Source organism: Bos indicus x Bos taurus, chromosome 5, assembly GCF_003369695.1.
Source record: "Bos indicus x Bos taurus breed Angus x Brahman F1 hybrid chromosome 5, Bos_hybrid_MaternalHap_v2.0, whole genome shotgun sequence".
NCBI lineage: Eukaryota > Metazoa > Chordata > Mammalia > Artiodactyla > Bovidae > Bos > Bos indicus x Bos taurus.
The window spans coordinates 87,979,412-87,990,698 of NC_040080.1; the positions used below are offsets into that span (position 1 = coordinate 87,979,412).

Below are 11,287 nucleotides of genomic sequence, written 5' to 3' on the forward strand. Positions count from 1 at the left end.
CGGCACCAGGAACATCTTTCGGTCACTCCCAGAATCCCCCTCTCTGTGCCTCACCCCGGCTTAGGCAAAGTGGGTGTGAACATTTGCCAGCCCCCTCGGATGCCCCTAGCCTGTGCTAGGATCAGAGACATGGTCGTCAGCATGAAAGCGTGACGTATGTGGGGACCGCTGGAACTTCAGGAGCGAGCTATCAGAGCTGGATGAGCTGGGTGGGAGGCCACTGCGTTTGTTGCAAGGACAGAGACGCTGGGAACGAGACTAGCGACTGGGAAAGGTGGGTTTTACCTGAGGGCCAGGAGGGCCTCTCTCGCCAGATTTTCCAGGCTTTCCAGCTTCACCCTGAAGGGAGAGAGATGTACCTCAGCTTCCTCAGAAGACACGTTAGCATCACTGGGGCACTCCAGCATGCCATCACTCCTCCCAGCCTGCTGTGCCTTTGCCCACTGGCTTCCTCATCTCCCCCAACCCCTGTAGGTCCCAGACTTCCCTGAATGTCTTCCCTGCCTGTGCCCTGGGCAAGCTCCTCTGCCCCCCACAGCCTCCAGCCTCCCCTGGTGGGCTCACTGTCTCCTCTCACAGGCGCTGCTGACCAGCCTGTGTTCCCTAACCTCAGAGATGTTCACTGCCTAATGGGATTCTCACGAGCAGCTTCAGCGCCAGTTCTCCTCTCTCCCCTTCGTTTACATCCCTTGCAGACATCCTGACTCAGCCTGAGCTTTCCCCAACTCATTTACAATTAAGATAATCTTGGGCTGTTGAGTGTTTCTCTTTTGTTTTCCCTTCTCTGCATCTTTCCCCTTGTGTTTTCCCTCTCCCTTCTCTCACTTCTCAATTTCCCTTCCTGGAGCTAATAATGTTTTAATTATTTCCCTTCCCAGTGGGTCCAAAGTTGTCCCCAAAGGCACTTGCAAGCTAAGTTGCCAGTGGAAATGTAGACAGTGCAGTGTCTGAGTCTCTGCCTGACGAGCCCCGCCCCCTGGGCCCAGCCGAGGGTGCATCCGCCCATCACCGCCCAGCACCCCCTCTCTCCAGGCCCTTTCAAGTGAGGCAGCCACTTGATTGACTCAGGTGTACTCACATCATCACCAGGTTTCCCAGGGGGGCCAGGAGGACCACGGGGGCCCATGGGACCCTACAAACAAAATAAGCGAGCTTAAGAGATGGTTGGAGGGAGGAAGACACCAAATCAGTGGGCGAAACCCAGGGATTATAGCTTTTGGAAGCTAGTTCATCTAAAAGGAAAAAAAGATGGAGGAACCCAGTTTGTGCCGAGACAGAGCATAAGCGTAGAGCAGATCATAGCGGGAGGCAGTGGACAGCACAGGCCAGCAGGGGTGACCCAGGAAAAGGACTGACATGACAGAATCCTGGGTGGTTCCTGCCTCATCTGGCTCCCTGTCAGTTCCCCCAGAGCTAAGACGGGACATCTGAGCTTCCTTTGAGCCCTCCACTGTAGAAAGCACTGGGCAGAGCCCGGAAGGCGACAGGACTAGGGTGTGAATGGCACATCGCGGGAAGGTCCCCCCAAGAGGGCAGGGCCAGCACCAGCACTCACAGAAACACCGGGTTCACCAGGTTCACCAGGGTTGCCTTGAAATCCTTGAGGTCCCTAAAAAGTAAAGCGAGGACACCAGGTTGGCCCCCCAGAACGGACATCAGAGAGCTTGAAAGCATCTGTGTCCCCACTTTCCAAAAGGAAAAACCCAATACTTACGGGAGCACCAGCAGGGCCTGGGGGTCCCCGAGGTCCCATGGGGCCCTGCATTGGAACAGAAAATGAGGAGCTTTACTGGAAAGGCTTCACCCTCGGCCTCCACGGTGCTGCCGCCTCCCAGCCAACAGTCCAGACAAAGGACAAGGAGTTACTCTGTGAGCAGGGGGCCGGCAGGGGCTGCTCCCTCTCATTTCCCTCTCCCCTTGCAACATTCTATTTTTATTTATAGGTACCATTTGGACAGAGAAGCTGGCCTTGCTTTCCCCTGGACAGCAGCCATGTTTACTAAAGTCTGAGTTTCATTTAGCATGTGCCAAGTGGGAGCTGCGGGGCTGAGATTTCCTGCTGGAAGTCTTGTGGATGCTGGAGAACAGTGGCTGCTGTCTGCATTCTTCAGTTCTCATTCCAAGAGCAATAGCAACTGGCCTTCTGACAGATCAGCCTATATGCCTCTCTCCATCCTCATTCTTCTTAGTCACTCCAGCGCATCATTAAAACTGGCATCCATCGCCATTAAAAACCAAATGCTCTGGGCTAGCTAAATGGGAGGTTATATAACTGATGGGGAAGGGCCGCTCCAAGTAATTATCTCTAAAGTGAGGTTGTCAGAGTCCCTGGCTCTGCTGAGGGCCACCTCTTGCCATTTTGGCTGCGAAGAACTGGTGCCTTTTCTTACCATTGGTCCCTGCATTACTCCCATCTGGGCGCCACCAGCCTTCTCATCAAATCCACCAGCCATCTGGGCAGCAAAGTTCTGCAAATAAACCCAACAACATTAAAAGCTTGAGAGGCTACATGCTTTTCCTACATGGCTAGGTAAGCTATATCTGGATAGAAAAAAACTCTGTTGAAGACTAATCTAGCATTGATCAGAAACACTAATGATTCCTAAAAAAAAGTTTTGGAAATGGCTTATTAGATGACAGTGGCATAACCATTTCCCTGGGAGATGAAGTGTTACTTGGAAGAGTATCCATTACTTGCAGTTCATTTTGTAAGTTTTAATTCTAAAATATCACATATGTTATTTCACATAAATTGAAAACTATAACTAAAATATCACTTTTAAAGGTTCTTTTTTTTTTTCTTTTCTAAGACCTTAATGCCCAGAAAAACACTAAAATCAACAGTCTTGAAATATTTTAGCAGAAAATATAGTAGGCATCTATGAGCCATTCAAGTTTAAAAATTTAAATCATAGCAAACATCAAAATGGCAAACTTGCAAAAACCGGGCAATAATATAATTTGTTGACTGGTCTGATTCCAAAAACAACTTTAGCCACACACCTTTACTCAGTGGGGCTCTTTCATGAGAATAAATAGTTGCTTGGAATGTACTTGGCAAAGACGAAGCTTCAATGTCTTCCAAGGACAGTGGTCACTCTTCTTCCAGGGAACTGCAAGTGCCCAGTCATCCTCTCCTCCAACCCCTACACCCACTCCCAAGGACCAGCCACACAGTAGAGATGCCAGGAAGCCAGGTAACTGAAGACTTTCTTTACAGAAAGCCAGTGAGTGAACAAAGTCAGTCCTTAGCGCCACAGTCTCATGCCCACTGTGTGATTCCACTAAATTACAGGCCTGAGGGAGAAGTCCATGTTCAAGACAGGCTGTGGACACACTTCTGGCAGCCCTGGGAGCCAGCCAGGTGAGCGTGACTAGCAATTTAGAAGCCACATTTCTGGAGGGACAGCCTGGAGGAAGGGGACATAAGGATACTTACTCCACCAAGGCCAGGGGGGCCGGGGGGGCCGGGAGGACCAGGGGGGCCAGGGTTTCCAGGGGTCCCAGGCTCTCCATCTCTGCCACGAGGTCCAGGAGCACCCTTGGCAGAAAGAGAAAGAGGCCCCAGTGTGAAGCAGCATGTATACAAGACCCATCTGTCTATGCGGTGCCCTTGAGGCATTTGGGGGTCCTTAGAGAACCTGGGGAGTCCACAAGGGTCACACAGCATTGTTTCTCTACTCACTTTTTCACCTTTGTCACCACGATCACCTCTGGGTCCTTGTTCACCTGCGGGTCCCTGAAAGTGAAGAAAACATTGAGACAACAGCAAGACCGGGAGAGTCTGCTGATCAATAACTCAAGAAAAGCATGGAAAACGGGGTTTCTCTCTCTCTTACCTGAGGTCCAGGAGGTCCCTTGGGTCCTACGATCTGTGAGAGAGACACCCACAAAACGGCAAGTTAGAAGAGACCTCAAGGAAATGACCCAGTTAGAAAAGTCGATGCAACATGGGAGTAGAAAGTGTACTCACGTCCTTGATATCTCCAGGTTCTCCTTTCTGTCCCTGAAACATGAAACATTGTCAGGATTGAGTCAAGCAAGCTCACCAAGCCTCCAGTACAAAATAGTAGCCCCTGCATCAAGGTGCCCACTGAAACAGATCTTTTGTTGATGCCTAAAAACCACATGCTGAATGAGCACAGCATTGCTTTTAATGAAGAAAATATAAAGTGGGGAAAAAAAAAAGCAAACAACAACAAAAATCCTCACCTTTGGTCCTGGTTGCCCTGCAAATGGAAGAAATAGAGAAGGAAAATGTAAGAGTCATGAAATGGATAAGTACAACTTCTTGTCATTCAAACTTTCGTGAAGGGATCATAGAAAGGGACACAACCAGGCAAGGAGGTAGCTTCCTGTTACTCCACTGAAGCCTTCTGTTGGGGTGTTAGGTTTCACTGGGGTCTGGAGTTGCTGAGGTCCCAAGAGGAACAGAGATGACCCAGAATTTGTTACTGAAAGCCAATCAGCGTGCAGGGGCCAAAAAGAATACAAAGAACTCAAGGTCTATCAGCCACCGGGAGAAAAAGCACCCAAAACTGAGAAACGGAGAAGTTCAGTTTCTTCTCTTCCCCAGAGGGTAAGGAGACCCTCCCATAGCCCAAGCACCCCGCAACACATCCCCCACCCCAGAGGAAGAGTTAGGTATTTAGAAAGGTCTTACATTCAAGCTGGGTCTCCATGAAGCAAGCATAAAAAAACAGCAGAGCACAGAAGTTACAGAGGGCATTGGAGCCAGTGCCCCCCGAATCAATAACCCCTCCCCCATTTGTAGCAGCGAAATAGTAAAGGTGATCAACGCTTCACTCACATAGGCCCCCTCAGAAATGATCTGGGGCAGTGGGCTATCAAAGCGGCTTCCCCAAGCAGCTTTCCATGGTGGGTGAAGTGTTAAGGAAAGGCAACTGCTCGCTTCCTTTTCAACTGTCTTCTCTGCTTGATCAGGAAGAAAATGCTGAGGGCCACCCAAAAGGCCTAGATGTGTGTCCCCATCCCCCTTCAGGGGGATAGGGCATGGGTTCCAGAGCTGGGGAGGGGTCACCTGCACACCCACACATTCACCAGCCCCAGCTCCAGAGTGTAGGCACCTGGGGCTCTGTCCCGGGCCCAGCTCCGCTCTTCACCACTAGAACTCCCAGACCCCAGCTCTTCCTTCTGCTAGGAACTTGCTTCTTAATTGGCAGTCAATACCAACAGAGGCAAAACCAAAAGGAAACTGCCACCAATGCTCCGTAATTTTCAAAAGCGGTCCTGCCCTTTCTGTCGCCTCATTGGCCAGCAGAGCTTGCTCCACATTGAAGACCATATGTTTGGAGGCCTTCTACACAGAAGCCAAGGTGTGGGCAATAGAGGGAGAATGAATCCATGTTTTGGCCAGAAGGAGCACTGGATCTCCACTGTGGCTCAAGGACTTTGCAGAGGTGCTCACAGTGAGGACGCTTGTGTGGAGTCCCCTCTGTCCTCCAGGTCTTAGGAGCATATTTTCTGGAGGTTTCAGTTGAGGAAGGACCCCTCTGGTGTGTCAGGCTCACTCAGTGCCATCCTGCAAGCGAGAAGTCACCTTTCCCTTCAGCTGCTGGGGTGCCATGGATAACCAGTCCCTCTGCTTCACAGAGATGACTGGCATCCATGGCAGGGCATTTGCTGCCCCTGCAAGTAATTTATTTATGTGGAACAGGAAATAAATAAATTACGACCACTGGCAGTGGGGAGGTCAGCTGAGCAGATGGGGCAGCACTCTCCGAAGGGGGTCTCGGGGCTGAGGCAGTCTTTCATGTCTTCACAGATTATGTCGTCGCAGAGGACAGTCCCAGTGTCACAGACACAGATCCGGCAGGGCTCGGGCTTCCACACATCCTTATCATTATACCTCTGCCCGTCCTGCACACAGCTGCCAGCCTTCTCTGCACCGAGGGTGGGGCGGGGGAAGCAGAGAGCCAAGGGAAGGAGGGGATGAGGAGCCAGAAGAGAAAAAGAGAGAGGTTGCAGGTCAACTTGACATCATTCGAATGCTGAAGCGTGTGGACTCCTGCCACCCAACATAGAGAACTTGTTACTTTTTCTAAGACATCATTCATTCTTCCAAGTAGTTAACAAATATTATTGTCCACTTTGCACTCTGCTCTCTATTCACCAATGAAAATCCTGACCCAGCAGGGAAGGTGGGGGGGCACTGAGGATGAAGTACTGTCTTCATGCATCTCATACTGGGGAGACATGATGATGTGGGGGTCATGGGCAAGTCAGAGTAGGAGCAGGAGGATGAGCCTCTGAACTGGGGTACTCAGGACTGTAAAGACAGAGGGGAGGGGAAAATGCAGAGACGCCCACACCCCACCCCACCCCCAACACAGGGACAGAGGCCTTCTTTCTTCTGCCTGCCTCTAGGAATTATGGGATCTGCTGAATACAACTGACAGCTAAAATCCAGAAGGCGTGGAGAAAATTCTACCCACAAAAATTAGACTGTATCAGCAGCCAGGCTCCAGAAGTGGATATATGGGGGTGGAGGTGTGTGAAAGGAGGAGCTATTAGAGGTAGCATCTTGTCCCATTCTTTAAATAGTATTAGTCTTAGGACCAATTTGGGGAGGGGGTTTGGACCAGTCAAACAATACACCTGGATAGAACGCACGAGGGCTGATAAAATGCCCTGGGAGGCAAGCAGGGCCAAAGACCCCTCTGCGGGTGCTGACCTCCAGCTGGAGCCCCCTCTGGAGAGACCCTGCTTCCATCTGAAGACAACGGCTCAACGTGACGGAGGGGATATGGAAGGAGGCTTTGAATGCCTGGTCCCGGCCAAGAGTAGCCAGTCTAGGCCCGGCCCCCTCCAAGAATGCAGACAAAGAAAGGCACGGAGTAGTCCCCCTCCATAAGCGCCCTGCCGTCTGGAATTCACCCTGCAAACGAAGCCTGTGCTGACAAGAGCTCTCCGAAGAGGGCCAAGCGTGGCAGAGCCCGCACCACGTGCTAGGGAGCGCCCAGCGCTGTTTTTCTCATTAGAATCGTCAAAGCACTGGCAGCAAGGAATGAATAATAGGAAAGGGCCACAAACCAGGTGGACGGAGAAAGAAACGGGCCTGCCCCCTGGTCTTTAAGGAGACTCTGAAAGATAACCCCCCCTTTTTTTTCCACTAGAAAAAAAAAAAAATCCACTCAGCCTTTAGGCAAGATAATCACGGGGGGTGGGGTGGGTGGCGGGTGGGGGGGCGGGAAATCCTAGCATGAGTATCAAAATTGCTGGGCCACACCCACTGCTAAAATAGGTGGAGCTGCAGAAAGCGAGGGGTGGGGTCCGGACTAAAGAAGAACCCACTCTCAGCCAGGGGGGCCGTAGGGGTAAAAGAGTAAAATGCTGGACGAAGGGGTTCACCCAGGAGGCAGATCAGATTTCCCTCGGAAGGGCGGTCCGGGGATGCGCGGGCTCAGGGGCGGGGCCGGCAGCGCTGGGTGTGAGAGCCCTACGGTGACTCTTTGTGGCTGCGGCTCTGGACGCAGCTCGCCCACGGACACTGGGAGGGTGAAAAGTGCGATTAAATGACTGCCCCAGAAAGAAGCCAGCTCCGTAACCAGATCCCTTAGGTGTGGACGGAGGAGCCCAGCACCTCCATAATTGCTGTTCGAAACGGCTGCCGATAGCATCCCGGCGCGCCTGATCGTGTTCCCCTCATTACCGCAGGGCCGTATAAGCGACTCTTTGTAGCAGGCCAATTAAAAAGTTACCTCTTTTGGGGAACTGTTTTGCTTCGCGGCCGCTCCGCGCAGGGCTGGAGCCTGAGAGGTGGCGGCGGGCGGGCACAGGGGGGCATTGTGGGAGAGGGGGTCGGGGAGTACGGAAGAACCCACCGGACCTTGCCTCTCATGAATGGGGCTTTTCTCGAGCACACACAGAGTCCGATTCACAGGTCTCCGCAAGGAATCAGTTTAAATAAATACGGGCAGCGTTTCAGCCCCATCTGGAAGCCATCGCTGCCAATCTCCTAACGCAAACAAGCCTCACAAAGACGGATTGAGGTCTCTCCCCCAAGCCGAGGGGCACTTTTCAGAGACGAGGGCTGTGAAATGCAGATGTGGGTCAAAAACGCAGCAGCCAATAAGCTTCTCAAACTTGTGGAAAGATGGGGAGGAGGGGCGTGCCCGAGCCCTAGGTTACTGACATTCCTGACGTCCACGCAGACTGCGTCCTTCCCCACGTCACGTCTTTGGGTCCAATGACCCAGGGGAGTGGGTTACCCGGCCAGGGTGCGCTAGGGCGCAAAGCCAGCGGCTCCAGTGCTCTGCCCTTGGGGAGGGGGGTGGGGGGAGGAGCGACTGGGAGATCTGGGCCCAAAGAGCTGTGGAATTCATTCCCTCCTAGGAAAGTTGCGGCGCTGAGAACGCTCTGCCGCTTAAGTGAGCGCCTCTAATACCAGATGGAGAGTTTGGGGATTTTGAGAGTCACCTAGCTAATTCCATTGCGCACTATGGCATAGATCAGTCAAGAAGACAGCTTTTGTGAGTGTGTACGTGCAAATTTAGGACAAATATATAGTCAATGCGACCTGGGGCCCCTTAGAGACACCGTATTCCAACAAGTGCCGTGAGCGCGCCTCCAGCTTAGTGCACCTTCCGACCCCCTGGCCAAAATCTTCAGCCTGAGGCTCCTTGCAGCTGCGCCCGGGCTCCAGTTCTGCCCCTGTCGACCACCCTAACAAACGGAAAGTCCTTCTGGCCCCGCAGCCTTCTAAACTGTCTCCAGAGAGAGCCTGGTGGCAGGCGAGACTGCACAGAATCGTCGGCAGACGGACTTTTGATTTCCATACCTTCCCCCCAAATTTCCCCTGCGATTGATTTACAATCTGTAACATACAAAGACAGGGCTGGAATCCCAGCCGTCGGAAACGTGCCCAAACACGTGGAAAAAAAAATCTTCTCTACTTAATACACTTTCCAGGCTTCATTTGTCCTAAATATAATCCCAGACAGTGGGACTTTACCAAAGGAGATGATGGAAAGGTGCGGTTCGAACTGTCTTTGGACCAGATTGTAAAACTGCCATCTCTAACTATATACGGTTGAAATTGTTATAGCAATCGACCAACCGTGTCCCACTCCTCTGCTACACACACACACACACTCGCTCACTCACTCCTGGCAGAGCCTCGGCTAGTTCCAGAAACTTTTATAAAAGTAACTCATTGTAGTACTTGGCTGGGGGTGGGGGGGGGGGGCGGGAAGGGGCGGATGGGGGGAAGACAGCGGGGAGGGGGCGCTATTTCCCCGGACGTTTCAAAAGCAAGGTCTGGTTGGAATGTTATCGCCTTTCAGATGGCCTCTCCTGCGGGAAGTTTCTGTATCTTATAGAGGCAAGGGGAAAGCCGAGATGCCAAGCGGGCTGCACCTTGCTCCTGGGCCAGCCATGAGGGGCAGAAAACCCACGAGGGGCGCTAAGATCTCAGGGTGTCTTTCTGAAGCCCTTCATCGCGGCCTCGGGTTTCAGCCTACTAGTTTCAGAGCATCTCCTTTGTCTAACCAACTTCCCTTTGAACCCCAGATACCGACCCCTGGACACGACTGGGAATTCAACCCCTTGGCGCTTGCTCGCTTCTTCGCTCGTGCTGTTTCTCTCCTACTTTTCCTAAGATCTATGGGCCACAACCTGTTTTGCTGAACCCTGAGTGCTTGGGTGAGGCAAGCAGTGTGCTTGTGCGCTTAATTATCAAAGCTGGTGAAAGAGCGCGCTTGAATCTAAGCTCAAACTTCCGACCTGACGCTTTGCTTCTTTAATATTCCTGCGCAACGCAAGGACCGGCAAATGCCTCCAACCACCACCCGCAGGGAGGACGCTAGGACAGAGCCCCTGACTTGCAGAATTCCACTCGATAAGCTTCTGTGCATCCTGCACCCGTCTCCGCGCGCCTTGACCCCGGAGCCGCTCTAACCCAGACCCGCGGGCTCCAGAGCGCGAGAGGGCCAGGGAAGAGGATACTGAGGGTCGACACAGAAGGGTGGCAGGCGGGGGCTGTGGACGACTTACGGACATCCTGGCCGTGACACCGAAGGACAGCGGCGACGAGCAGCGTCAGCAGCACCAGCGTCTGGGGAGCCCCGAGGCGGATCATAGCTCACCGCGGGGCCTGGCGGAGCCGGGCCCGGGCGGAGCGCAGCGAGGCGGCAGGAGCACGGCGTGGGTCCGGGTCTCTACCGCGCCCTCATGCAGGAGGCCTTCGGAGCAGGAGGAGGAGGCAGGAGACCCGGCAGCCCAGCAGCGCTCTGCGTCTTCTCCCCGCCGAGGCGCCCGTTATATGCGCCCGGCCCTCTCGAGGCTGGCGAACTCGCCCAAACCGCGGGCCGCCCCCGGCCCCCCGCGGGGTTGTAACCTGAGACCCCGCCCCCGGAGCCCGCCTGGGCTCAGCCAGAGCCCGCACCTGCCCGGACCGGAGCCCCCCTCTCCGCTAGCCCTGCTTCCCGCCCCCCACCCTAAGTGTGCAGAGTGGCCTGATCGGGCGGGGCGCAGAGACGGCCCCTGTCTACCTCCCCCCCACCCATCCCGGGCTGCGGCGCTGCCCTCTCCGACCACAGGCGGGAAGGGGGGCCTCCGGCCCCTCCCCTCGGAGTTCTGCCCGGATTGGAGGGGTTGGGGTGTTTGCAGAGGCTCAGGCCGCGAGCGCTAGACCGTGGACGGAAAAGACTCGGGAGGGAGGAGGGGAAGCGGTAGAAAGAAGCAGAGGGGGAGGGAGAGAGGGGCATCGCATTGGGTCCTTGGGTTGCGGGCGAGGGGAAGGGCGCAAGGGGAGCCCACGAAGTATCAGGAGTCCTAAATCTTGGAGACTGGCAAGCAGGGCCAAGCTTGGTGGGGGGGAGGGGGGGAGAGGGTCGTCCCGATCTATTTTTTAGCCCCTTCTTGGAGCACCTGGCCCCTGGATTCCCACCTGGAGGTTCAGAACAACAGAGCCCCCCGCCCCCGCCCCAACTCCTCCCCTATCCAACTATGCGGTGAATGAGCTTCCTCTGGAAGCTCAGCAGACGTTGACCCGAGCCGAGCGCCGGGAATGAGGCCGGTGTTACAGCACAGACCGAGACCTGTGTGAAGGTGTGGAGGACCGGCGCAGACCCTGGGGAGAAGGCGCGAGGAGACACAGAAGACGGGTGGCGGGTGGGGTGAGGCGAGACTACAGCGTGCGCGCTGCGGAGGTCGGGGGCTGTCTAGTTCCAGGCTCAGCCTAGGTGTCTGCTGTCCCTGGCCCGGGTCCGGTAGTCCCTGGGGGGAGTGGGCGCTGCCGGCGGGGGTTGAGCAGCTCTGGCCAGGG

The 11,287-nt window shown here is 54.3% G+C and overlaps 1 protein-coding gene across 1 annotated transcript in view; it reads right to left on the minus strand.

Moving 5' to 3' along the window:
* Positions 1–10,343, minus strand: part of COL2A1 (collagen type II alpha 1 chain) — a 30,208-nt gene extending 19,865 nt beyond the window's left edge. The window contains 12 exon segments of the mRNA XM_027542687.1: positions 286–339; positions 1,079–1,132; positions 1,556–1,609; positions 1,715–1,759; positions 2,391–2,468; positions 3,440–3,541; positions 3,686–3,739; positions 3,840–3,872; positions 3,974–4,006; positions 4,213–4,229; positions 5,697–5,903; positions 10,015–10,343. Coding sequence (XP_027398488.1) covers positions 286–339; positions 1,079–1,132; positions 1,556–1,609; positions 1,715–1,759; positions 2,391–2,468; positions 3,440–3,541; positions 3,686–3,739; positions 3,840–3,872; positions 3,974–4,006; positions 4,213–4,229; positions 5,697–5,903; positions 10,015–10,099 — 816 coding nt within the window. The 5' untranslated portion in view covers positions 10,100–10,343.
* Between the last annotated feature and the right edge of the window lie 944 nt (positions 10,344–11,287).